At 40.1% G+C, this 27194-nt stretch overlaps 1 protein-coding gene and 1 long non-coding RNA gene across 2 annotated transcripts in view; one reads left to right on the top strand and one right to left on the bottom strand.

The window, feature by feature from the left end:
* AHCTF1 (AT-hook containing transcription factor 1) overlaps nucleotides 1-18235 on the bottom strand; it is a 68028-nt gene extending 49793 nt beyond the window's left edge. Inside the window, exons 1-4 of the mRNA XM_037138821.2 lie at nucleotides 17875-18235; nucleotides 7544-7671; nucleotides 5504-5757; nucleotides 1969-2149 (exon numbers count right to left, since the gene is read on the bottom strand). Coding sequence (XP_036994716.2) covers nucleotides 1969-2149; nucleotides 5504-5757; nucleotides 7544-7664 — 556 coding nt within the window. The 5' untranslated portion in view covers nucleotides 7665-7671; nucleotides 17875-18235. The remainder of the gene's footprint in view (nucleotides 1-1968; nucleotides 2150-5503; nucleotides 5758-7543; nucleotides 7672-17874) is intronic.
* A 391-nt stretch (nucleotides 18236-18626) lies between these two features.
* On the top strand, nucleotides 18627-26694 carry LOC119044424 (uncharacterized). Its single transcript, XR_005081608.2, has 3 exons — nucleotides 18627-18758; nucleotides 21181-21241; nucleotides 26494-26694. It is a non-coding gene; the product is annotated as an uncharacterized LOC119044424 (long non-coding RNA).
* The last annotated feature ends 500 nt before the right edge of the window (nucleotides 26695-27194 follow it).

Raw genomic sequence — 27194 nt, 5'->3', positions numbered from 1 at the left:
TAAGTAGGGAAGGAACTTCATTCTCTTTGTTATGTGTATTTCAATAAAGTAAGAGTTGTAATCATAAGTTATTTTTCATACAAATTTGCATTGAACTCTAAAACTCAATTTTTTGTGTGCTATAAAAATTCAATGCCTTCTTAATTTTCATAATTGAGATAATGGTTCTGGACCTCTGATCACAATACAGAGTTTAATTATAAAATTACCCTTGTCCTAACTCAACTACTCATTGTTGACTTCTGAAATAAAGGATGTTTTAACTCTATTTTTTTCTGAAAAGTTTTAATTATGAATATAAGCATTTTAATTAACCTTACACCTGTGATGATATCGTATCAAAACACACTCTGGAACAAAACTTCAAGACTATTTAATTCCTTTATCAATTCTCTATTAAGTACAGTTAAACCATTTCTAATAGATTACAAATTCATTTTTAGTTATTTTCATTAATTTAAACTTTACCCAGGGTTTTATTAACCAGGCCTTTGTACACATAAAATTTTTAAGGTATTTTTCATTATTGTAAAATTTTTTTTCTTAAGTGCCTATATAACCATTACTTTTACAAAGTCAAATTTTTCAGGTTTTATTTTGAAGATTTAAATTTAGTTCAAATGACTAAGTACTTCAATCAAATTCTGGTCAAACTTTTACAGCTTGCAGTTTTAATCAGTTTTATTACATACTAACAGTTTTCATTGATTATGCTTATTATAAATTGAGATAAAATATTGATCATTTATCTTTTTCACAGCTGATCTGTAAATGAACAGATCTTCAATAGTACAGGATTGCTTTCAAAATTAAAAAGGTCCTCCAGCCCTGTTTGCTGTGTGGCTCAGTGGACTGAGTGCTGACTTGCAAACCAAAGGGTCACGCGTTTGATTCCCAGTCAGGGCACCTGCCTGGGTTCCAGGCCAGGTCCCTGTGGGGACGCGTGAGAGGCAACCATACATTGATGTTTCTCTCCTTCTCTTTCTCCTCCTTCCTTTCCCCTCTCTAAAAAAAAGAAACAACATTATTAAAAAAAAAAAAAAAAAAAAAAACAAACCTCTAAAAATAAAAAAAGTTTCTTGAAGGTCTAACAGTCCTTTCCTGAAAATATACATTTTTAAAAAGCTTTACAGTTCTTCCTACATAAACTAGTCAAGAGCCCATAAATTAAACAAAAAACCAAAAACTGAAAGCGCTCGAGTAAATCTGCTAATATAAGGATTCCTATTAAATAGAAAACACTGCCTCTTTTCACTTTTTAAAAAATTTGATTAGCATTAGTTTGGGATGTTCTTTTTTGAGAGAAGATTTTCAGTCACGGTTATTTCCTAGTAAATTCCTCTATTTGTCTTGTCTTAGTACAGCAGCATAAACAGAATGTCAAAGCACTAGGCTACAGCCTACGTGGATGGATAATAAAATCTTATTTCTTTTTAATTGTTTATTTTAGAGAGAGGTGAAGGTAGGGAGAAAGAAAAAGAGAAACATTGATGTGCACGAGAAACATCGACTGGTTGCCTCTCAAAATCCCCCCACCAGGGACCTGGCCTATAACCCAGGCAGGTGCCCTGACTAGGAATCGAACCAGCAACCTTTCCCATTGAGCCACACCAGTCAGAGTTGATAATGAAATCTTGATAAGGTTCAAGATTTTATTCCTTTTAGTTCTTCTTTTGGCATTTACTTAGTAATAGATATTATGCAAGTATATATCTGAAAACAAATAAATCAATATCCCTATTTCTTTCAATACCTGCATTGATATATGAATACTTCATCAATAAAACACGTAAAATGTAAAAAGTATCGAGTGCCCAAAACGTTAAAACACAGGTCCAAACAATAAAAGAAACAAAGATACCTAAAGAAGTTTCTATATAAAAATTTTTGCCTTTTAAAAAATCAGCCCCTTATATCAGAATATTGAGGTGGTTGATTTTTGGCTTCAAGCACAGACTGATCAATCACCTGATGCCTCTACTTCATTCTGACTGCACGACAGGTCATCAAGACATAGGTCAATAAGAAGGATCTGTCCGACATTAGTCACCACAGCCGCCACACCAAAAAGCCATCGCAAACTCGGGTGCAGATGCTGTGTGCTCGCGCTGGCTCCGCCATGATTAATTATAGGTTCGACAGCTGTTACCTAGAAAGTAGAACATATGATGATGTTACAGCAGGTTAGTAGGTATAATAGACATTTTCAAACATTTTCTAATGTAAAATTATTAATATACATTTGATAGTTATGAATCTGAATAACATAATGAAATCTTCCAATATAAAATTATACCATTATTTCAGTATATTAAAAGTCATGCAGTTGAAATATTGATGTTATTGAGAATTTAATATAAGCCAGGAACTGTGCTAATTGGTTTATTTAATATTCATCATAACCCTTTGATATTGGACTATAATTGCATCTGTTTAAAGATGCAACACCCAGAGGCTTAGGAAAGTTATTAGTTATTCAAGTCATACATTCATTACATGTAAAACTCAAACCTGGATTTTTCTCACTTTAAAGCTCTTAACTGCCTACTCTGGGATTATATAGCCTCTTCTCTTAAAGGGGAGTAAGAGTAAAGCATTCCAGAAAAATTTACTGTTTACTCTTAAAAAAAAAGGGGGGGTCCTGTTTATGCCTTACAGCCAATAGAGGTATACTGTTCTTCAAAAGGGCTACATTATAATGGACTTCACACAAAGCGTTAGCAGTGACTGAGTCACTGACATTTAACAAGGACTGCAATTAAAGAAAATCATACTGTAGCTGCATTAGAGTTGTATTTTCCCTTCATCTCATGAACGTCTGTACCTAATATTCCATATTTTATTTTATACTTAGATTTCCTTCTGTTTCCTATTAATTTACAAAATTAATCAGGTATGTTATGTGATAATTATTTGGTGATTTCTACTACAATGCTGATAAATGTCCTAGAAAGAGGAAATTTGTTATCAATGTTATATACGTTAATTTAAAATGAGAGTTTGTTTCAGGCTATAATTTTTTTTACTATAGACTAGAGCCTGGCTCTGTGTTTCATTAGTAAACAAAACATTCCATAGTGTTCCTAATTCTGAAAGATGTAATCTCATGGATTGTGTTCCTTTTCTAAATTATGATAATAATGTCTCTAAATACTAAAGAATATTTTCTTTAATCTCCTCAGGGAGGGGTAAGGAATCTGTCACAGCTTACATTCCTCATACAAATACTATATGGACTAAACGATAATGCTATTGCATTTTATTTTTAAATAAGACAGTTAAAAGCACACAAATTTAAGAGGGAATACCGTGCCCTACTCCCCAAAATCAGCTACTTGAGTTTCCTTGGATGTTACCTATCACTATTCTTCATATCCTTTCCTTCTCCTAGATCCTCTTTCCCATGTAATACCAGCCACCCACTGAAATGAACTGCAAAAACTTAGATAAGTTCCTTCTCAATTACTCTAATGCAAATAATCAAGTCCTGCCTTGTCTGTGTTATCGCCAGAGCATACACTGAAGCTGTCCCACCTTCTGCTTCTACTGTGGTTTCTTTGGCTCAGTTCATCATCATTTACCTGAACTACCCTAATCCCGGGAGCTCTTTACACTTGAGTTCTGCTTTCGATTTTAAATGATTCTGCCATAGACTTGAGGAGAAAGCCCCTAATTGCAAACAAAGCTATTCACAATCTCAATCTTCACCATTTCTGGCTCCTACTTCTTACTTTCTCTCCCCGGGTGATTCTAAATAAGCCTAGTTTTCCAAATGCTCCATACACCGTGACTTTTTACATTCTTGTCCTTTTGCCTGAAATGTCCAATCTTTTTGAGTAGAAATTATTCAGGTGTTTTCCGTGTTCCAAATGGATAAATTTATGAAAGTACTTATATTTATCACTGGTGATAAGATTTCAAGTACTGGTCTTCTCCTGCTGGACCATAAGCTTTTTAACAGCAGGAACCAAGTTCAATTCATCTACTTATCCTCAAAATCTAGCATAGCTTTTTATAGTAAGCACTCAATATATGTATTACTAAGTTAATTCTGCTTCAGAATCACCACCACCAGCAAGTACAAATGAGATACTCGGCTATAAATTACTTCAGACTTCCACATTAGCCCACAGACTCTTCCTCAACTGTAAACATATATTTTGTCATTAACCTCCCTTTTAACTTTATAAACTCTGACTATAGCCCTGGCTGGTGTAGCTCAGTGGACTGAGCATGGGCCTGCAAACCAAAGGATCGCAGTTTGATTCCCAGTCAGGGCACATGCCTGAGTTGCAGGCCAGTTCCCAGCAGGGGACACATGAGAGGCAACCATATTTCTCTCCCTCTTTCCTTCCCTTCCCCTATAAAGATAAATGTAAAAAAATCTTTAAAAAATCTAAAAAAAACCCCAAAACCCCATAAAAAAACAAAAAAAACCCCTGACTATATGTATTACATATATATACATACATACACTTTTTAAATTTTTAAATGTTTATTGATTTTAGAGAGAGGGAGAGAAACACCCATTGGTTGCCTCCCATACACACCCTGACCGGGAACTGAACCTGCAACCTCAGTATGTGCCCTGATCAGGAATTGAACCCCCAACTTTTGGTGCACGGGATGATGCTCCAGCCCACTGAGCCACAGTGGCAAGGGCCATGCGTACATTTTTATGCACATCTAAAGTACATACTTTTTTCACACTAAGTGTAGAAAGAATTCTACTCTCCTATGACTTTATATGGGTGTGTGTGGGCATGCATTTTAGGTGTATGCACATTCTCACCACGTATGGAAGAGTAGCTACAAACCTGCTGAAGACAAATCAAATTCAAAGTACTTCTATAATTACTACTGGGTAAGATGCCTGGCATATGGAGGACATACAGATATCAGAATTACTAAATGGTAATTATAAGTGAAACCACTACTTGAATATACCATTCAAATCCTAATAAGAGACATGTTTTCCATATTGCTCCAAGGCTATATAGCTGCCCCTTAAAAACAACATGGGCTTGAACTCTACACACGGATCCACTTCTCTTTTTTTGAGATTTTTTTCCTCTAGCTTATTTTGTTGTAAGAATACAGTGCATAACACGTGTAACATACAAAGTATATGTTAAATGTATCAGTAAGACTTCTAGTCAACAACAGACTATTAAGTTTTGGGGGGGGTCAAAAGTTATAAGCAGATTTCAGCTGTGCTGGGGTAGGGAGGGTGAGGAGGAATCAGCGCCTCTAACCCTTGCACTGTTCAAGGGCCAGCTGTAGTCACACACAAAAAATGCCCACAGTAGTAAATATTTTGAAAGTATTTTATAAACTTTTTTATTTTGAAGTTTTTAATGAAAAATAACACATTTCCATATAAGTGAACCAATTAGCAGTGCATATACAGCTCAGTGAATTTTCACAAAGTGGAACTGCCTGTGTAACCAGAAGGGGTTCAGTTTTGAAAACAGAATGCCCACGCATCTTAAACAGTACCTACCCTTCCGGGAAGAACAACTGCTTTGACCACTCTTGATATCCCAAGGTCATACAGACAAAGAACACTCCCCTCTGCATCTTCCAATCCAATTAACAAGCCGGTTCTCTTCTGCCAAGAGAACTCTTTCACAGCCAGGATTACAGGGGGCTCGTCGTTCGCGCCACTGAACCTGTACGCAGACAAGCGCTCTCCCGTCAGAGAATGCACTACCTCGAGTTGTGGACCACAACTCAAGTAAGCAAGTCCATTTTTTCCTAGAAGAAAAGAAAGCAAATATGTTGCTTATTTTAATACTGTATGTACTCAACACAATTACAAGCTTTTTACATGTATAATAATAGCTCATTATACAAAACTTTACATATCTCCAAACTGAAATCTAAACACTTATAAAAGAGTGGTCCTCAATTCAGCAAAATAAATTGAACTACTGTCACAATAATATAGCCAGTCAGTAAAGGAGCCATACTATGTGATTAAATACATTATTTCATTTACTCTTTGTCATACCTTAAAACAGAGATAAAGCCACTGAACAAACATTCATACCGTTAAATAATTTGCCCAAGGTCGCACCGCTATAATACCAACCAGAGCCAGAACTGGGATCCTAAGTCTGTATAATTCCAAAGCTCAAACTTTAACTACATTATACCTTAAGGGTTAAAATAGGTGTCGTAAAATGTTAACACATGACTCTATTCCAGAAGAGTTCAAATTCCAAATGAGACATAACTAACATAATAGGAAATATTATAAGCCCTTCTTGGCCCTTTACTTGTCATGTTTGGATTTTAATCTGCATGCAATGTAAAGTAACTAGAAGCTATTAAGCAGGACACTGAGGATCTGATTTATGCCTTTAAATATCCCTCCAGCTACTATGTAGAGAATGAACCACAAGGGGTAAGCACAGAGAAGCAGGGAGAAGATACTTATGCTTGACTGGTTGCCATCAAGAGGGTAAAGTTGATGGACTGAAGGTTCATGTTAGAGGCAGAATTAAAAGGATCTTCTTGCTGATGAATTAAGATACGGCTCCCTGAGTGAAACAGGAGAATCAGGAACAGACTCTGAATTTTCCCTTGAGCTGCTAGATGGATGGTGGTAACTTTCACTACTAAATATGCAACGTCTCTCAGGCATCTAGGTTAAGAGATAGCTGGATACACTAGATTACGGCGGAGGGGGAGGCTATGGGGCTGGATGAAATAGCCCGGCACAGTGGTGACACAGAGGGTTCAGAGCTCATTTGTGCCACCTGCTGCGCAACTAAGACCAAGCTGCTTCACTACTTGAGTGTGAACTACACAGAACAGCGACTGCTTAGAAAAGTCTAATACTTCACCTTAGTAAAAAGTTGTCACCGTGCCTAGCATGTATTTAATACTGCTCCTACTTTTAATATTCAAGAGAATAGCACTGTAAATAGCTAATTGACCAATAAACATGCTTTGCTTGTCTTCCTGCTAGGAAAGATGGCTATGATATTCACTTTCAGAAAAGTCAGCTGCAGTATCTTTCACTAAAATGAAATCCATAGTTTAATGGCTTCTTTGGTACAGTTTTCTGCTGTATGATATAATCCAAAACATATACTGAGATCTTGTTCAGATTAATGGAATGACAGAAAGACTTTCTGAATATTTTGTCTTATTTAGGGCCCTAAAAATGAGAAATTTTCTATTTATAAGACTGTTTAGGTTCTACTTCAAACTCAGCAATAAAAGATACTAATTATAAAGAAAAGCCAGCTGTATGTTATTTCTACTTTCCAAATGTAGACACTCAGTACTAAAAGATATAAAATATATGGTACTTTTAATAATAAAAATAAACTATACCCCCCCCAGAGAGTGACTGAAAACATGTTCTAGAGTACGTAGATGCTATTACAGCTGTAGTCGTAGATGTTAATATATTTACATTAAGACCATTCTAACCAGACTCTGCTTTTCACTCACTGTAACAAAATCGCAATAGATGCTTATTAGTATCTTACAAATCAATCAAATTAGTAAATTTTCAGCAACATTTTACCTGCAGCAAACTTCCCACGAAGTACAGAGTCTAAAGTTATTTCATCTTCTCCAAGGGCTTCAATGGTCACTTCTGGGAACTGCAGAAGATCACTAGTCACTTGTGCTGTTAAGTCTTGCATACTTCCACTGTAATTTTTTTAAAAGACATTATTATGATATATATCTCTACTATCTCTAACCAGAATAAAAAGAAAAAACCCCACAAAACTTTAAAAGCTACAACTAAAATCTAATTATGAAATACATATTATGTGCTTCTAAGTTCAAGGTATTATTCTCTCCTAAGACAATTATTTCCCAAACAACCCCAGGAAAGTAAAAATTCATTAAACCAGTTGTTCTAAGGATATACATGATTCCCTGGAATTAATCTTATTGCATGACATACTCTAAAAGAACACGTCACACACCAAAAATATTAATATATATGAGAAAAATTACCACTAAGGTGAAAGGAAAAAAGTCCATGAAAAAATATCCAAACCCACAGTAACCTTAGGTACTGAGTTTAATACATGTCTTTAGATAGAAAAAATTTTAAATTAGCCTTCATTTCCAATATATAGAAGACTAGATTCTTTGAATGACTCCCATTGTAAACAACCAAAAAAGATGGTTAAAATATAAAAGTATTTTTTTTGGTGGTTCATGAGTTAGCAAAGCCAAAAGTGAAGAACAGTAGGAAGGCAAGCAAGCTGGCTTGAGCCTCAAGGACGAGCTACGAATCCAATCCGGTGACCCTGATCGTGTTTCCCGCACTCTGAGGGCCACAGAGGAAGAAGACAAAGCTTATGGCTGACAGAGCCAATGCAAATAAGTCAAGAGGAGGCTCCCCAACCCACCACCGCACATTAAACTCCGTGAGGCTCTGTCGTCGTCATAAAGGTGAGAGGGAGCACCCATGGTGCAGGACAGAGAAGAATAAAGCCGCCCGATCTGACCTAGGCTGTCAGTCTCTACTCAGAAAAGTAAAACTCCCCTTCATGCACATTAGTGGCCAGAATTCAAGCTATGTTATGTGAAAATACTCAGATGAAGAATTTATTATCAAGTAATCTCAGACTGGTAATGCTCCAAGTAAGCCAAAGAAACCACCAAATAGTCTCTGGAATCTGAGTTCTCAAAAATGAAGTTCCAATGAAAATGAACCTACAGTCAAAATAACAAAACAGAATTAGGATATCATGATCAACAGCTAGTTAAATGAGTCTGTCAAAGACTTCAGATAGTGAAATAATCAGAAAATAGTATGTTTAATATGTCTAAAGATTAAGGTTGTTAGTGAGGAAAAACCTTTACAAATTAAAATAAAAAATGGTCAACTGGATTTGAGGAAAAAAATGGAACTTCTAGAAAAAAATGAAATAAAGTTTAACTCAAAGGAGCAATGATAATGTTGCAGCTACATGCAACAATATGAACGAACATCAGAATACAACATTAAACAATACAAGCAGAAAATACATTTAGAATGATTGTAACTTATTAAGCTACAAAGACTGTAAATCTAAACAAAACATTGCCTAATGAAAAGAACATATGTAGCAAAACTACAAATGAAGCAAGAAAATAACACAAAATCCACAGTAGTTACTTCTGAAAGGAGAAAAAAGGAATTAGAATAGAAAGGAATATACACGACACTCCAAGGTAACAGTAAAGTTCTTTTTCCAAAATTCGGTGGTAAGTACATAGGTATTCACTGCATTGTGACTCTTTGTAACTTAAAAATATTCCTTTGTACCCACTCAACAATTAATAGACAATAGAGGGAGAAGACGTACCATGTTTATTCAGAATTCCCTCGCCCCCCACCAATGTAACACTAATAGTAAAGAACGGGCTAAAAAACAGTTTGATACACGCTAGTAATGAACAAACAGATGAATGAAACAGATAATCTAGAGACAGAACTACAAACATTCAGCAGATAATAAAAAGCCTGTTTAGATATTTCAAATCAGAAAGGAAGTATGGACTATTTAATTAATGCTATTGGTACAATTTGCTTTTCATTTCCAGCAAGGAAGTCACATATTGGTGGAGGAAGAAGTTACACGTGTTACCCACACCCTCCTTATGTATCTGGAAAATGTGTGCACGTGAATATGTGCACACATGTGCACGACATGAAGCAATACAGAAGAAAGTGAGTTAAAAAAATCTGGGGAATTCTAATACCCTGCAGTTTGGAAAGAAGTAAAGTAATAATGGGGTGAAGATAATTTTAGGTCTGGAAGCCTTTGATACAGGCACCGCAGACATCAGCCAGGGCCATTTATTAATCTAGGACACTGTGCTGCTTTCTTGGGAGAAAGGCATTAAAAGTCCACAGGTGTCTTCCTGCCAGGAGAGTGATCCCAGTAACAGGTCACTTCAACAGGTAAAAAGTTTTCCAGCAGGGACCAGACTCAGTTGTAACACTCAACCCAAGTCACTCTCACAGAGGAAAACCAATACTATCACACTGAAACCCATGGGAAAATAACAGTGGAACAAGCCACTCAAAAGACCTTCTTAAAAACCAAACACCACCTTTTAAAAATCGTACTCATTTACTTTTAGAGAAAGGGGAAGGGAGGGAGAAAAAGAAACACTGACGTGAGAAATATTGACTGGGCGCATCTCCGTGTGAACTCACAACCCGCCCACGAGCCCTGACCAGCTGTGCCTTAAATTTTGTTTTATTTTTCCCACAAAACTGATTTTCTAAAAAACAGCATTCAGCTTATTCCTTTTCATAAAATGAGTCTCCGTGTGAATCCTTCTCTGTGGATCTGCACACAGAGACGTCTGAAATAGTCATAAAAAGTCAGTACTGCTCACTTTTGTGATCCAAATTTGGGATGACCCATTTTTCTTTCCATTTTTTGGTACGACCTGAATTTTAAAAACTTTTCATTTTTATAAAATAATGACAAATAGTTTTTTAAAAACAGAACTAAAACTAAATTGAGTAAAACTTTGAAAATACAGAAGATAGCAATTTTGAGAAAGAATAACAAAGTCTGAGAAATCACGCTACCTGACATCACTTACCCAAAAACTCCGAGGACTCAGCCAAAACAATGACTCTTCGAGGAACTCTCCGCAACCCCCGAACCCTCCCCCACCCCACCACATCTGCCTTAAGCTACAATCCTATCTGATCCCAGGGTATCTGGCACTTCCCCATCATGTATGGCACTCGCCACCCCACAAATGCCTCTCTGTGTCCCCAGCCTGACTGCAAGCTCTCAGGAGACACACGTGTACCTTACTCATCACCCCAGCAGTCTCCACACTACGGAGGAAGTACACAATATAGGTTAAATACATGAATAAATGGTTTCCTTCTCCTCCCCTTACCATGTAGGATGTGTTCACCAGAAACTGCTCAGTTCTCTCTCTCTCTCTCTCTCTCTCTCACACACACACACACACACACACACACACACACACACACACACACACGAAGCACTGAATTCCTACCATTTCTATCCCCAATGACTCAGCCTTTGTTAAATGGCAGATCTCTAACTAGACTGTCTATGGTCTTTTGACCTCTAGTTTCTTGCTCTTCCTCGCCATTCTTATTCTTTATTCAAGGCTTTAATTGGCAAGTACTTAAACCCTCCCCACAAAAAAATTTATGTGAAAAAAAATTTTTTAAGTTAACAAAAGATCAATTTTAATTTTTGTTTTACTGTATAAGTGCTATTTTATCATTTAAAACGTGACCAACTGCCCCCCAAAACTTAGATTCATCACTATTAACTCAAAAATCTTTAAAAATTACGTTTTTAAACAAGATGACCTCTAGGGCTGCCCCAGTTGACTGTGTATGGAGTGTCTAGGACGCAGAGCGGAGAGGGAAAGCCGGAGCCCAAGGGTCTCTGAGTTGAGAACACCACAAAGCCAAAGGCAGCTAGAATCCACGGGCAGATCACTGTGCCACAATTGGCCACACAAGGAGCTCCAGAGATCTGCAGCGGGCTCCCTGAATCTTCGTATGATCCACCCAAGTCCACCCGGAAACTACCAGAGGCCCAGGAATGAACCACTGGAGAAGAAAAGGAGGCCAATCCCGAGAGTCCACAACACGCTGGGGAGAGCTCCACAGTGGAAAAGCCTCCCGAGATATGGCGCACAGAAGAGAATACTCAAAAAGGTATCGGTAGCTTCAGGGGCAGGGAGAAAAATTAGAGCTAAGAAAAGCTCGCAAGCCTCAAAAGAATCAAAGTGTGTGCAAGTTACTCAGCTGTATCCCAAAACAAAACCCAAGAACATGCAGAGAAATGCCAAAACATTCTGTACTCAACAGAGCAAAGCTCAGCCCTGACTGGTGTAGCTCAGTGGATTGAGGAGCGCAGGCCTGAGAACCAAAGGGTTGCAGTTTGATTCCCAGTCAGGGCACATGCCTGGGTTGAGGGCTGGATCACAGTAGGAGGCATGTGAAAGGCAACCACACACTGATGTTTCTCGCTCTTTCTACTTCCCCTTTCTTCTGAAAATAAATAAATAAAATCTTTTTAAAAAGCAAAATTCACAATGTCTGGCATCCAATCAAAAATCGTCAGGCACCTCTGCAGGGTAGCACAGTGGGCTAGAGCAGTGGTCCTCAAAACATTTCGGCACCAGGGACTGGTTCTGTGGAAATCAAGTTTTCCACAGGCTGTGTGTGTGTGTGTGTGTGTAGGGGGGAGGGGCAGTGATGGTTTCAGGGTGACTCAAGTTCATTACATTCAAGCTTACTTACTTCCTGGTGTGTGGCCCAGTTCCTAGCAGACCTGGACCAGCACCAGTCCACGGCCCAGAGGTTGGGTGCCCCTGGGTTAGAGCATCATCTCCATACACTGAAGATGCCAGTTTAGTCCTGTTAGGGCTCATACAAGAATCAACCAATGGCCCTAGGTGGTGTAGCTCACTGGATTGAGGGCAGGCTGCGAACCAAAAGGTTGCTGGTTCGATTCCCAGTCAGAGCACATGCCTGGGTTGCAGGCCAGGTCCCCAGTGGGGGGCCACGTAAGAGGCAACCACACATGGATGTTTCTCTCCCTCTCTTTCTCCCTCCCTTACCCTCTCTCTAAAAGTAAATAAATAAAAAAAATTTTTTTAAATAATCAATGAATGCATCCATAAGTGCAACAAAACAAATAGATGTTTCTTTCTCCCTCTCTCAAATCGATTTTTTAACAAGTTATTCAGAAAATGGTCTTGCAAGCAAAGCAGTGGGAAAATACAACCCATAATAAGTGGAGAAAAAACAACCAACAGAAACCGTCCTAAAAATGACACACAGGTTAGAATTAGTAGATGAGGATAATTAAGTTATTCTAGACTTTATGTCCAAGAGAGGAAAGCATGGGCATGTTAATAAGATCTGGAAGATATGAATAACACCAAATCGAATTTCTAAAGATGATAAATTCACTGAATGAGATTGACAGATTAGACACAGAAAGTTGTAGTCAATGTAAGCATCCACAGTGAAAACTATCTAAAGCGAATCGGAGAGAGAAGAAAGGCTGGGGCCAGAAGGAAAAAGCCAGCTGTAGCAGAACCTCAAATGCCCTAATATTTGTAACACTAATCTCCAAAAGGCGAAGACTGAAATAGTTGAAAAACAAATGGTCAACTTTTTTCCTAATTTGATGACAACTATACTCCCACAAATCCAAAAAGGTCAGTGAACCTCAAAGCCCAAGAAACATGGAAAAACTCCACCAAAATTTTTTCAAAACCAAGGGACAAAGAGATCTTAAATGTAGCACCCCACGCAAAGGAACAAACACAACAACGGCAGGAGACTTTTCATTGAAAACAATGCAAGGCATATGACAGTGAAACATCATATTTAAGTTCCAAAAGAAAAAAGCTTTTGTGACATACAACCTCTAAAAAGTAACTTACCAAGTTTCAACTTCTCAAGGTCTAGATAGGCACAGCAAGAACAATGTGCTGGCTGCCACTGTAAAAACGTTTAAATATTTTCTTGACAGTGCACACACGGCTTACATCACTCCCCTTCTCAAAACTCTTCAATGACTCCCTGCTGCATATTAGAAGGAACGTCTTCAGCCAGAGGCAATCAAGGCTCTCCACACTCTGGAAGTGGCAGATTATCTTTACAAACCACCTACTTCCTCAGTCTGCTATAGCCTACCCCTTCATTCTTTTATTTATGCTGTTTCTCCTTCTACCTCCACTGGCCAAAGCCCAAGACACAGATGAGATTCCCAGTGCGGTCTGCATACAGCTTCCGAAATTTCATATTTAATCTCATCTCTAAGATCACTTCTTTTCATCTTTGTGTTAGCAACCCAAATGTAGTTTTTAAAATTCATTACCCGTGTTTGCCTGTCTTCTCTATTATACTATGAATTTCTAAAAGGCAAAAATCACCTCTTATTCCTGTGAATTCCAGAGGGTCACAACGACTTGCAATGAATAGGTTATAAACGTGGTAAATTAGGACAGCAAAATACTAGCAGGGTCAGGAATAGACGCATTAAGCAATAATTTCAATTAAAGGAAAAAAAAACTATCTCAATATTCTTAAAACCCAGCAAGAAAACCACCTCATTTAAAAACGGCCAGAGACCTTAGACGGACATCTCAATAAAGAAGATATACAGATAGCAAACAAGCACATGAAAAGACGCTCCACATAGTATATGTCTTGAGAGAAACACAGCTCAGTTGGCTGGAGTGTCATCCCTACTCCAAAAGGTTGCAGGTTCCACCCCCAGGCAGGGCACAACAGGAAGCAACAGATTGAAGCTTCTCTCTCTCTAAAAATCAGTGAGCATAGCCTTGGGCAAGGATTAAAACAAACAGAACAACAGAAAAAACAAAACAAAAATATCAAGAAGTCACAGCAGCTTCTGTCCCAGTCTAAAGTGATAGTAAGCAGCCTCAGGCCTTTGGCAATGAGACAGAAGCAGACCTGCAGGTTGCAGCTTAAAAGTAATGAATGGAGCTCTAAAATGAATTAAAAGTGTTGCCTGTGGACTTTTAAAAAGATAATACAAAAACAATCCTCTTAAGATGTCGAGTGTAAGGATCTTTATGATGAAATTTCTATAAATACGACAGGCAAAACCTTGTTTCTGAGGATGAAACAGACCCTGCAGAAGACACTAACCAGCAGTAACACTGTATCAGCTGCCCTGGACCCAGAGTAGGATTTTTCTCATGGCTACAGTGTGAGACACGGAACAACGGAACTGCTCTGCCTGAAGCAAGTGAAGCGATTCCTCTCCTGTCATTTGTGATTGCCGGTGGTGCTAGACAGGATCAGGGCGACCTGTTGCTAATTACTAATGTCTAGAAAGCAATCCCAAGAAAGAATCATTTGAGAGCTCTCTGGACTTCATCTTCAAAAGCAGCCAAATGATTCAAGTGACAGTGAATTTTATCCCAGCAAATCTTGGGCAGTTAGTGAAATTAGTATAACTAACAACATTCAGAACATCACGGCTTAGGTGATCTGAGCATTACCTGTGTGTTGGCAGAACTGCAGTGATTGTAAATTGAAGGTAATTAACATGTACATGCTCTTTTGCAGAAAACATGCTCAGCCTAGAAAAACATTTTCTCAGAGTGGAATTCTAGTATTTTAGCCAAATACAGAACACTGACAATACCAAATGCCGTGAAGATGTCGAGCAACAAGAACTCTCGTTCACTGTTGGTGGGAATACGAAATGGTACCTTTACTTTGGAAGACGGTTTGACAGTTTCTTACAAAACTAAAGATATTCATACCGTATGACCCAACAATTGCATTCCTTGGTATTTATCCAAAGGAGCTGAAAACATGTGTACACAAAAACCTGCACACGGATGTTTATAACAGCTTTATAATGATCAAAACCTGGAAACAACCAACATGCCCCTCAGTAAGTAAATCGAGAAACAGTGGTATGATCCATACAACAACTATTCAGTGCTTACAAAAAAAGCTGTCAAGCCACAAAAAGACATGGAGGATATTTATATGCTTATCTCTAACTGAAAGAAGCCCATCTGAAAAGGTTACACACTGCATGATTCCAATTATATGACATTCTGAAAAAAGGCAAAACTGGAAACAGTAAAAAGATGAGTGGTTGCTAGAGGTTAGCAGAGAGGGGGAGAGGAATAGGCAGAACACAAGATTCATGGGCAGTGAAACTACTTTGACACTAATGGCGGATACATGCCGTTATACACTTGTCCAAACCCACGGAATGTGTACCACCAGGAGTAAACCCTGATGTAAACTATGGACAATGACATATCGATGTACGTTCAGCATCCATCTGATTGGGTGGGGGAAGCTATGCATGACTTGAGGCAGAGAATGGGCTATACTGGAAATTTCTGTACCTTCCACGCAATTTTGCTATGAACCTAAAACTGCTCTAAAAAAAAAAACCCTCAATTATTGGGCCTAATTTATTTTTAAATATACAGTTTCAGTTTTAAGCAAAGCAAAATTACTAGGAATGATATTAATACAGAATACACAACCTCAAATGTGGCTAAATTCCACTACAGAATGTAAAACTAATTGTTCATCTAGGTGTTCAGTAATTTATACTGCAACTTACACTGAGCAAACATTTCTACAAAATATTTTGTGCAGATTTATATTTTCTTTTTGACTCAAAAAGACAATTATGATTTAAATGTAAACAGTGGACCCAGAACTTAGAACTTTTTAGCAGGTGATTTTTTCCAACTCAAACATTTAGTAATCCCCAAGTACTTTTAAAAACATTGTACTGGAAAAGGAATGTAGGGGCAGAAAGATCACCTACTTCCTGAACTAAAGGAGTTACATTCTGAAGAGGAGATACATACCCATTAGAATATCAGAGCAAATAAATGCCATGATGGAGGTATTCAATATAGATGTTGTAAGATCCCAGGAAAGTAGAATAAAGAGAAATGAAAGTGCATAGAAAAGATGGTATTTACACTAAAAAGGATTTGAAATTTGAGATCTTGAAAAAAGGCAGAGAGGCTGAAAAGACATGAGCAAAGAACATCAAAGTGCATCTTTAAGAAAATGGGCCCAGGATCATCATTCTGGAGTAGCTGAAGTGTAGTGTGTGACTTGCTCAGGCTGAACAGAAGAGCCTTGTTGCAGAGACTACGGTCCTAAACCCGGGCAGGCAGGTAGCATTCCCAGGGAAGACTTCCCAAAAAGGTTCAAGGTTAGGAGAGAAAGAAACAAAGTTTGGCTTCCTCTCAAATCCAGAGGTGTCTGTCACAAAATCGCCGCCTAAGAATCTTTAGAAAAATAATTACTGCTGTTGTGCACTTTGGTGACACTTTGGTACTAGGTTACTGAAAAATTAGTATCAAAAGCGACGGTACAGAAAGATGCAGTCTTTTTAGCGCTTAACACGGAGCATCTCTCAAGCACTCATGGGAGCTGGGCTTGCTATCCCTGGCTAAATACTACGAATAAGGAAACCTATCCTAATTTATTCTCTCCCCACAGGCCCACTCAGTGATAGTTCATGATAGAGGCTCTTCAAATCTCCTGGTTCCTTACGATAATTTGAAAATAAAATGAAGTTTACAGTTTCCAAGAGACTTATATTTTATCCTAAAGGACCCAGGTTCTTCCAAATACTTCTCCAACTGTCTATTCAAAAAAAAAGAAAGAAAGAACAGCTCTTACAAATAAACTTCCCCCCCAAAAGTCAACCATTAACAAAAGTTATTGTCCTAGAATTTCCAGGTGGATCCAGGGCAAATTAATACCCACTCCAAGGTGTACGGTTATTTTAACTCTCCAGGCTGTTAACATGTGAGAGCCACTTAATACCCACTTCAAGACGTACGGTGGTTTTAAATCTCCGTCCCCGGACCAAGTCACCGTACCTTTTAAATCACGAGTCAAACTTTTTCCCAGCCCTGGACTCACCCGAGCCAAGTCCAGCAGCAAGTGGAGTACAGACCATCGTACAACCAACTCAAAATGCCCTCGGTGGTCCCCAGGGGAGGAGATCCCACCCAGGTCGAACCGAAAGACCGTGAGGTCCTGGCTGCCATCGCGGAATAAACACCGAAGCGCGTCTCCGCCGCCATGTGCCCGAACCGCAGCTTACATAAGCCGAGTCTCAAGCGTGCTGCAACCGCCAACGCTCGCGCTCGCCCCCTCGGGCCCGGTCCGCAGCCGGGACGCGGTCGCCGGTTGGGCGGGTGAAAGCCCGGCCTAGGCCCGGCACGAGGCGGGCCCCGCGGGCAGGGCGCTGCGAGAGCTGCCGGGCAGCGGCTCGGGGCCCAGGCCGCGCAGACCCGCCCTCCGCCGCAGGAGCCCAACACCCTCCTCCCCTTCCCCCTACCTACCTGGGAAAGGCGGGTGACCGAGCCGCCGGGGCCGCCGAGTCCAGTGGGGCGCGAGGCGTGAGCTCCTCCCGCGCGGGTCCGTCACAGCATCTCCCGGGAGACACGATCGCCACGGGCAGGAGGCGCGCACCTCCGCCGCGCGGAAGCGGCTTCTCTTCTCGCGGGCCTCCGCCGACGTCCTCCCGGACCGACCACCTTAGAGCCCGAGACTGCCTGCGCCAGCTGCGGGCCGGCTGACCGCTCAGCGACTGAAACGCAGACGCTGCCCGCGCCGCGGTTCCGGGTCCTCCCCCACGCGACTCTGCCTCCTCCGCTTGGACAGCGCCGGCCCTCCTTTGCGCAGTACCCAGGGCAGACGGAGCGAGTCCCACACGCCCCGGAGGGGAGGGAAGAGGCAGTGCGGCGAGGGAGGGGGAGACCGAAAGGAGATCGCGGCGCGGAGACCCGAGTTCTCGCGAGTGTTCTGGCTTTGGCGGTGGGGGCGTGCAGCGCCGCGGGAATTTTTAAACTCCGCGTGGAAGGTGGGGGAAAGAAAAGGGAGGAAAGGGAAGTAGGGTCGGGAAGGGCAGTGCTTTAGATAAAACAGGATCTGCCCGCCTCCAAAGAGCTGAGGGGAACAAAGACTACGATTCCCACAATGCCTTGGGCGCTGAATGGCTGGGGTTACCAGACCGTGGGCCCTGCGCAGTGTCGGGAACCGTAGTCGCGCTGGGCGGGCTCCGCCTGCCTTTTGATCCCGCGGCGTCACGTCTGTGGCGGGAGAGTAGCTACATTATCGTCTGGCTGCACTTGCTGGCGGACAAGTGATTATTTTCTGCCCTGCTGGCAACCCCATTTGCCCTCGGTGTTATTCTTTCTCTGTGCTCCTACTTCTGGTGCTAAAGGTGAGCACCAAACTAATGCGGGAATACCGGAATGTGCTTTCAAATCAGTGTTACCTTTTGGTCACCCTTGAGTTTTATTATGGAGCTTTTTTGTTGTTATTTTGTTGTTAGTATCTTTGAAGCTTCATACACGTTTCAAACAAATAGATATGGTATGTATAGGTAATAGTAAATACTGAATACCAAATAAAAGGACTATAACGTGAGGTAGAGACGATTCAAGCAGGCCGATTTTTTTAAAGGAATAAAGCAGCGATTTTCTACAGGTGTGCTGTAGCAGACACACTGGTTTGCTGCAAGAAAAAATTTAAGATTATTTATTTATTTTTAGAGAGGAAGGGAAGAAGAAAGAGGAAGAGAGGCACATCAGTGTGTGGTTGCCTCTCACACACCCCCTACTGGGGTACTGGCCCTCAACCCAAGCACGTGCCCTCACTGGGAATTGAACTGGTGACACTTTGGTTTGCAGGCTGAAGCTCAAACCACTAAGCCACACCATCCAGGGCAGGCTGATTTTTTTTTTTTTTAATCAAAAAAGAAGTTTATTTTAAAAAAGCTTATCTTTTCCTGTTAACCCTCTCGTGTTTTTTGAGGTATGTTGTCTTTTACAAATGCAGTTTTTTTCTATGATTGTTTTTTAACTGGCAGAAACCTCTAAGCATAACATACTTGTTTGCAAAAAGTACTGACTGGACTAAGTTGTTGCAAAGAAGGAGTTAAAAGAGGTTTTTGGTTGTTTATTTTAAATGGACCTTTTCAATGTGTTGATTTATGTCCTTGCTGTGCTCCCCATTCTGCACTTTCTTTGGTACCATTTTATGCTCAATTCGTGAGTCCTGTCCTTCTTGGTAGTCCAAAGACATGAGTTTCCAACCCAAGTATGTTGCTAGTGAGCTGTGTGAGGTGAGGAAAACTAAGTGACCTCTGGGCTGATGTTATCAGATGAGCAAGAGTAAGTGGATTAGAAGATCTACTGATTCATTAGGTAGACATTTGTTAATTTGGCTGTAAGGGCCCTGCCAATTGTAAAATCCAAAAATTTGTCTCATCACACTTAATATCTAGGTTAATCAACTTTGTAATTGATCTTCCAGGTTTTAATCATCCCTTTCCGTTATTACCAACAGAATGGTTTCTGTTTGATTATCTATAATCTGGATGAGCCCTGCCTTTTCCACTTACCTACATAGTTCCTGAAAATCATTTCTTCATTCTTCTCCAAACATATTTTTGTTTTTCTGTGTCTCCCAGCCTCTTATCCCCTTATCGAAATCTTAATACCGGTCAGGGTGCAGCTCAAGCCTCCATTCTCTCCCAAATCTTCCTTTTACCTTCCGCCCACATTAATCACTAAGTACTTGCAGTGAAAATGTCCGTGATTCCTTTACGTCTGTTTCCCTTTTTGCTTCTGACTCCATCCACCCACGACCCCCATCTCCTAGCTACACTGAGAGCACAGACTGTATCTTAAACTTTTTTAAATCCTTCCCTCATAACACCTAGTTTTTCATTTGAATTGCTTTGTAAGCTTGAATTTCCAATTTGAAACTCTCATTCAAGCCTCCCCCTTTCAGTCATTTAACTAAGCATATGCCAAATTATTTAAGTTGTTTTCAAGAGACATTAATAATGTTAAGTGAAAAAAAAAACAAACCTGGGTTTAATCATCAAAGAAGATTGGGGGAAAGCTGATTAAATAAAATTAAACATTTCTTTTATGTACTAGTTCACTGCCTTGAACATGCTTGGCATTCCAAAAGTTACTTGACCATGGTATGAATCCATTTAGGCTTGTGGAAGATCTTGCCTTATTAGTGTTCCATACCATGAACTTTGGTCAACTCGGCTTCAGAGCTCCACTTTTCCGGAGGAAGCATTGTGTAGTAGAAAGAATATGGTCTTTTGGAGCCAGACAAACCGATTTTCATTCTTTTCACTACTCTAGCAGCATGACTGTAATCAAATTTCTTCACTCTCTAGCTTGTTTTCTCATCAAAAAAGAAAGGATGCTACTATTTGTTTCCCTTGTGGAGCTGTTGCAAAGATTAAAGGGTAGTACATACCCAGCTCAGAACTTCACTTCACTTCACTTCCTTTCTACACATGTGGTCGTTCATTATTTTGGTAAAAGGCCTAGAAAATGATAATGTGGACCTTCTTGCTTCCATCTGGAATGTTTATTCAAGAGACAGTATTTCAATACCAATCCAGCATCCTGGTAGTGAGGAATAGCCAACTGATTTCAGAAAATTTAGAACCTCCCTGTAGTGTTCTGGATTAGATCTCATTTGTTTTGCAAAGCAGCGGGGGTGGGGGGGGTGGGGGGAATACTTGATGTTTTAATAACGAAAACAAAATCAAATTTATCGCACAGAGAGGCAATACCTCTGTCCTAACAGTTCCATTTTCATCATTTTTGTAGAGATTATTGGTTATAATAAGCAGTGCCCCAAATGTGATTTCTCCAATGGACAATACGCTTGGTGAGTGAAGAGTCATTATCTTTCTTGTTCCCCACTGCATTTCCAGGGACGGCATAGTGGCTAGTATATAAATAAGGGCTAAAATAACTGTTTAGTGAATGAGTATATATTTATTGATTTTACCACTCAAAGCAAAATATACAATATTAGATTAAAAGGGACTCGAGAGATACTCTAGGCCAAAGACCTCGCTTTGTAAATGAAAAAACAGATTGTTAAATGATTTGCCACAGATACTTAGGGGTGGATTTTATTTGTTTTGATTTAAAAAAAAATAGACATTAAGTCAAATTTAGAGTTCTTAAAGAAACGTAATATAAATATTTTTCTGTCATTAAAATATATACCCTTGAAAAAAAATTTTTATCAATGATACTCCCCAAAGCCACAGATTTTCTTTCTTTCTCTGAACATCGGTAATATTTTGTCATAAACATCATGCCACAATTAATCTCTTCTTAAAAATTATCTTCCTTTCTACCTATTCCCTTCTTTTTTTTTTACACTCTCCTCTTCCAAAGTTACTTTGAAAAAATCTGTGTATTTTGTCCTGACGGGTGTAACTCAGTTGGTCGACTTTTGCAAGGTCCTGCGAAGCAAAAAGTCCCCCGTTGGATTTCTGGTGGGGGTACCAGCCTCGTTTGCCAGTTAGGTCCCCACTGGAGCCAAGTGCAAGAGGCAACTGACCAATGTTTCTCTCCATCTCTTTTTCCCTCCCTTCTTCTCTCTCTCTTAAAAAAAAAAGTATATTTTAACTAAAACGATCACAGTTATGATTTCACTGCTGCTTAGCCCCAAAGAAAACCAGTAATACGAGGGATCTTGAAATTCTATTAGACATGGCTACAAGCTATGTACTCATATATCATTGCATTGTTAAATTTCGAACCTTTAGTTTCTGAAGACTCATGCTTGCCTTGGAGCCTTGTCAAGCTGGATTCCGTAGGGCACAAGTAAGAGTTGTATGCTTCTGGTGGTGACTGGCGGTGCCAGTATATGCTCATGAGTCACGAACCTCTCACTTGCCTGAATCTTCCTGCCTCCAAGGAAACCGGGTAGGAAAAGTCTGCTCTGCTGAGTTGGAAAGTATTACAAATGAAAACAGTTAGGTCTGATATTCCAGTGAGGAGATAGGTCACTCGTCGTGACAGATGTCTTGTGCCTTGTTTATCAGATGGATTCTCAGCCTTATTTTTTCTCGTGAGTGTATTTTAATCCCATGGAACCCGCACGACCCGTATTCACTGTGACGTTTGCATACTGCTTTAAGTTTTCAAAGCATTTTCAATTAGTAGTCAAAACAATCTCTCTACAGGGTTGAAATGATAAACTGTGGGGATGGTTTTTTAATAAGCTTCAGGTAGATTCGTTGGATTTGATTAGAGAAAAGCATATGTAACACGGTGTCAATTTTTCACCAAGAAATGTCTGAAAATTGGAATAAGATGTTAGCTAGGATGTCCTAAGTAAAATGTCCAGAATAAAATTCAGCGTACTCTAGAGCATTCTTCTCCTGAAAATAAGTTTAAATGTAGAAGATCTTTAGGGTTTAGAGGTGAATTATTTGAGTAGACCACCTAATTCCTGTTTAGTGAAGAAAATAATACAAAACTTTAATGTAACCAAAATTACCTCCTGAGGATTCTAATAATTCTCAGGTAGTACTTTTGCATTTAGTTTTTTTCTCAGGTCACTTATTTGTTTATCCATCAAATATTATTGAATGGTTTTAATGAGCTACTCGTTCCTCAAGGCATTGGAGATACAAAGCTTGATGAGGCCAGTACCTACGTCCCTCAGCAATGCAATCAGGACATAATAATTAAACTAAATTTACTTTTTGTTTGGAATATTTTAATAAAATTTTTTAGTATTAAAGAGAGCAACAACTCTTTCTTAAGTATCTTATTGCTGATTATGATAACACTCAGTATCCTAGTCGGTCATGGGAATATTCTAGTTTCACATTCTGGTTTGGGTCCAGACATTTATTTGCTACAGTTGGTTGGGTCAGAGACTCATTTCTCACCAGCTGGACAAAAGACACTTTTAAAGAGGGCCTGTCACTTTTATGTTTGGAGTGGTTTTGAAGGAAAGCTCTGTAATCTCCCAGATGTCTGTGTTCTTATGATCCTGCATTCTCTTATTTTGAAGGGTCTAATTTTAAAGTTAGGCAACTACCCTTCATCACCTTTGGAGCAGATTAGGAACACGAAAGTTTAATACACTCTGCCAGTTTCAGATATTAAATATAATCCAGTGCTTTGGTTAAAAGAGTGAATAACAAAACCCACCCTTGCTGTACATGTTCCCACAACACTTGTTTGGGTGTAGTAGGGACGTTTTTTTGTTTTTTCTATTTTGAGAGTACATTTGTTAAGGCTGGGGACAGTGAAACAAGGGAGGGCCTAGGGTAGAACAAACTACAGGAAGGGGCCCAGCCAAGGGTGCTCTGGCCCATTGTGAAGTCAGAGAAACGGGGCTTTGGAGGCAGGTTCAGGGGGTGAGCCCAGCAGGAGCTGCCACTGCCCATTGCTCCCTGGGTTCCTAGTCTGATGAGGGCCCTAGAGATTAGGGGGTACACACATGAAGGAGAAGAAAGTCGTAGGCGTGCCCCAGAGAGGGAGAGTGCCTAGTAGGGAGGCTTTTATATTCTCTGGGTGATCAGCACAGTGATCAATTATGCAGTCTATTAATTTGATCTCAGACAAAGACACACGCCTCATCAATGGAGCAGCTTTTGGAAAATAGACACTTGGTTTATCTTTAGCAAATAAGGGTGGGGAGGTATCTCCTATGCAGGTAAACAGTGGAAACCTTAACCTTCAGAAGGAGGGTGGGGTGGGGAACACCAGAACTGTGGTGTAAGAATTGCCTTTTGCATTCCAGTGTTGAGAGATTAGAAAGGTGAAGAGTCTTTCAGTTTGAAGGTCATGAAGATTTCAAAGAGTAAAATGCAATCCCACTGACACTGTAAGACTTGGAGTCGTGTTGCAGAAGCATTACAGAGTGAAGTGATGTGTGAAAAACAGTTTGGCAGGCGAGGGTATAATTCCAGCTGATTTGAAAACCATTTGTTACAGAGAAGAAATCTCAATAAGCCCCTCAATGACAGCTGTAGGCAGAGTCCTTAAGAACCAAGTGCTTTTGTTAATGTTATTTAATTAGAGTCATTTCTTTCCTTTGCTATTTTTTGCTGGCACATGTCAAATCTGCCTATTGTCTAACTCCTGGAGGGGAGGGGGTCTGAAACAGTAGTTCCCCAATTCATGTCAGCCTTCTCCTTTCCCCCAGACCATCACCACAGGCCAGGAACATCAGCCTGATTGAGCCACACCCCATTCTAGACCAGCCTTGACACACGAAGTAGGGTCACCCCAACCCCCACCTCCAGCATGTGGTTTAAAGCAACATCCTCCTGAGAGCTTCCCAGAAGCAGCATGGTGAAACAAAAACACTGAATTCAGAGGGAGATGATGTAAATGTGAGTCCTGATCTCTACCAGTACCCTTTGCTGGCTGGGCATCCGTAGATAAGGATCTGAAACTCTGCATGCCTCAGTTTCCTCATTTGTTGTGACAGTGATGTGTGAAAACATGGAGTCAGCTTTAAACTCTTACCAGAGATTGGCTATCGCCAGTGCTTCATTGGACATCAGATGGTTTATTTAAGCTGCATAAATGAGAACAATATGCGATAGTATGGAACATATTTCTCTAGTGTCTGGATGGATTGTTCTTCATAAGTAATGGGTTATATTTCATCACTGCGTTAAAAGTTTTCCTTTGAGTTGCTGGTCATTGGTTTAAATGTTAACCCACCTAATGTATAATTTTGTGTATAAATCATAGATTATCGCAGTCAGAGGGCCCTTAGAAATGACCTAATGCAGTTTGTTTCAATAAGCTTTTTTGCTCAAAGTCGTATTGTGTTTTGGCAAACCTACACAGACAGCCCCAGGGTTCCTAACTCCCTGTCTCTCATGTTCTTCAACGAGAAGAAAATAAATTACCCTTTATGACACATCTGCAAACAAAATAAATAAAATCTATTCCCCTGCTCTCTTTAAACCATCAGCATGGATAATTAGGAAACAGAACACAGTTGAGATATAAAAGAGAAACAAAATATTTCCGGCTTGATGAATGAGAAAAAAATTTTTTGCACCATAATCATGGCTATAATCTGATGTGCTGGCTGCCAGTTAATAGAAGGGGCACTCCAGACAAAGGCAGTTCATGCACGATGTCGCTGTTTGCATAGTGGAGAAGCCTACTGCCTGGAAATAGGAAAGGGTTCAAGGGTCCGTTACAGCGTCTATTGCACTCTACTCAGATTACTTTCTATGTTATCTTCCTGACTGCCTTGTGAGCTTTGTTAGAGGAGAAACAATGTCTTTGTCATCTTTTTTCCCCCTGCAGTACTCAGCAAGGTACCTAGCACCTTGTAGGTTTCCCCTTTTTAAATTTTTTGAATGAATGTATGAATGAATACACGTTTTCTCCTGTTCATGGACTTAGGGGAACAAGACAGGAAAAAGATAAAGAGGTGTCTGTCAAAAACAAACATTGGAGAATTCACCTCTGGTTGTCAATGAGAAGTAGATTCTTCGAGAGATGTATTGTCATTTACAACTCGCGGTGGTGCAGCCGGGTTGAACTGTGGAGGCAGAACCTCAGCTGGACTCTCTTCAGAGCAGCGCGGGGTTCTAACTCCTTGGTTGTAGTCTGTGCCAAGGTGCCTCCCATTCAGTGATGGGCTGGCTTCAGTTAGGGAAGTCATCCTGTCTATCACCATTTCAGACTTTTAGTGCCTTGGGAAGCTTTAGACGACAACAGTACGACAAATTTAAAGTTTTGCAATAGTTCCACCAATACGGTGTTTTTACATTTCTTTGCAGCTCAATGTCTTTCCCCTAAATGAGTGAGCAATGAAAATACCAAAGCCTTCCTCCCTGATAACAGCCCAGGCCATCAGCCTCATGTCACTGCATTTCAGCCTCCTGACTCCCCGATCCCCGCTCCCCAACCTTGGGCTTTTCATACTGCCCGCACTGAGAGACATAGCGATTTGTTGTTCCACTGATTCATGCATTCACTGATTGATTCTTGTATGTGCCCTGACCTGGCATCGAACCCACAGCCTCGGTGTATCAGGATGACGCTCTAACCAACTGAGCTACCCAGCCAGGGCTCACCCTGCTTTTTCTCCACAGCACCAGCTGACATATTCTATCTTTGTTTACTCTCTAGCTTCCCAAGTGCTGCCTTCACCCCTACGATGGAAGCTTCATGAAAACTAGGACCACGGGTGAAATTACTCACAATTTCCCTTGTGTCTTCCTGTATTTTGTACAGGTGATAACAAAAAGCCTTCTTTTGTGTTTCTCTGTATATTGCAAGTCACTTTTGCCTTTTTAATCAGGCAGAGGGTATTAAAAACAATGAACTTTCTCTGATGTTTTTTATGCTGTTTAAGTCTCTGGCATAAAGTCTAGGAAAAGGATTTGACCAGGCCCGGGCCATGCTTTAGGAGGGGACGTCCCCACCAGCATTCCCCAAGGTCCCCCAATAGCTTGGTTTTATCACAGTCCTAGAATCTTGGCTCAGGACCGGGTTTGTCTGCTGCGCTACATGCTTCCTTATCATATGCGCAGAGGTGTAAGAGGACATTGGCAGACTCCAGGGTTTTCAAGTGGATTAACATGGCATTGCCAGCTGTAGTTTTCCTGATGTATTCTAGAAGGTCATCGAAACTGTAATCGTAGATGCGGATTGTTTATTTTAAGAAAACCTACGGGATACCCTTGGTAATAAAAACAAAGAATCTTATAAAAACAAGCCTAACACTCAGGGTAAATGTAGCACATGGGACTTGACTAAGACCCTAAGAAGTCCCAAGAGGACAGCCCTTCGGGGTTATCATAAATCCTGACGTCCTTTATTCTGCCATC

Source organism: Artibeus jamaicensis, unplaced genomic scaffold, assembly GCF_021234435.1.
Source record: "Artibeus jamaicensis isolate MK-2021 breed Jamaican fruit bat unplaced genomic scaffold, CSHL_Jam_final scaffold_754, whole genome shotgun sequence".
NCBI classification, from domain to species: Eukaryota; Metazoa; Chordata; class Mammalia; order Chiroptera; family Phyllostomidae; genus Artibeus; species Artibeus jamaicensis.
Note: the sequence above shows the minus strand (reverse complement) of the source record. Positions and strands in the feature narration are given on the sequence as shown.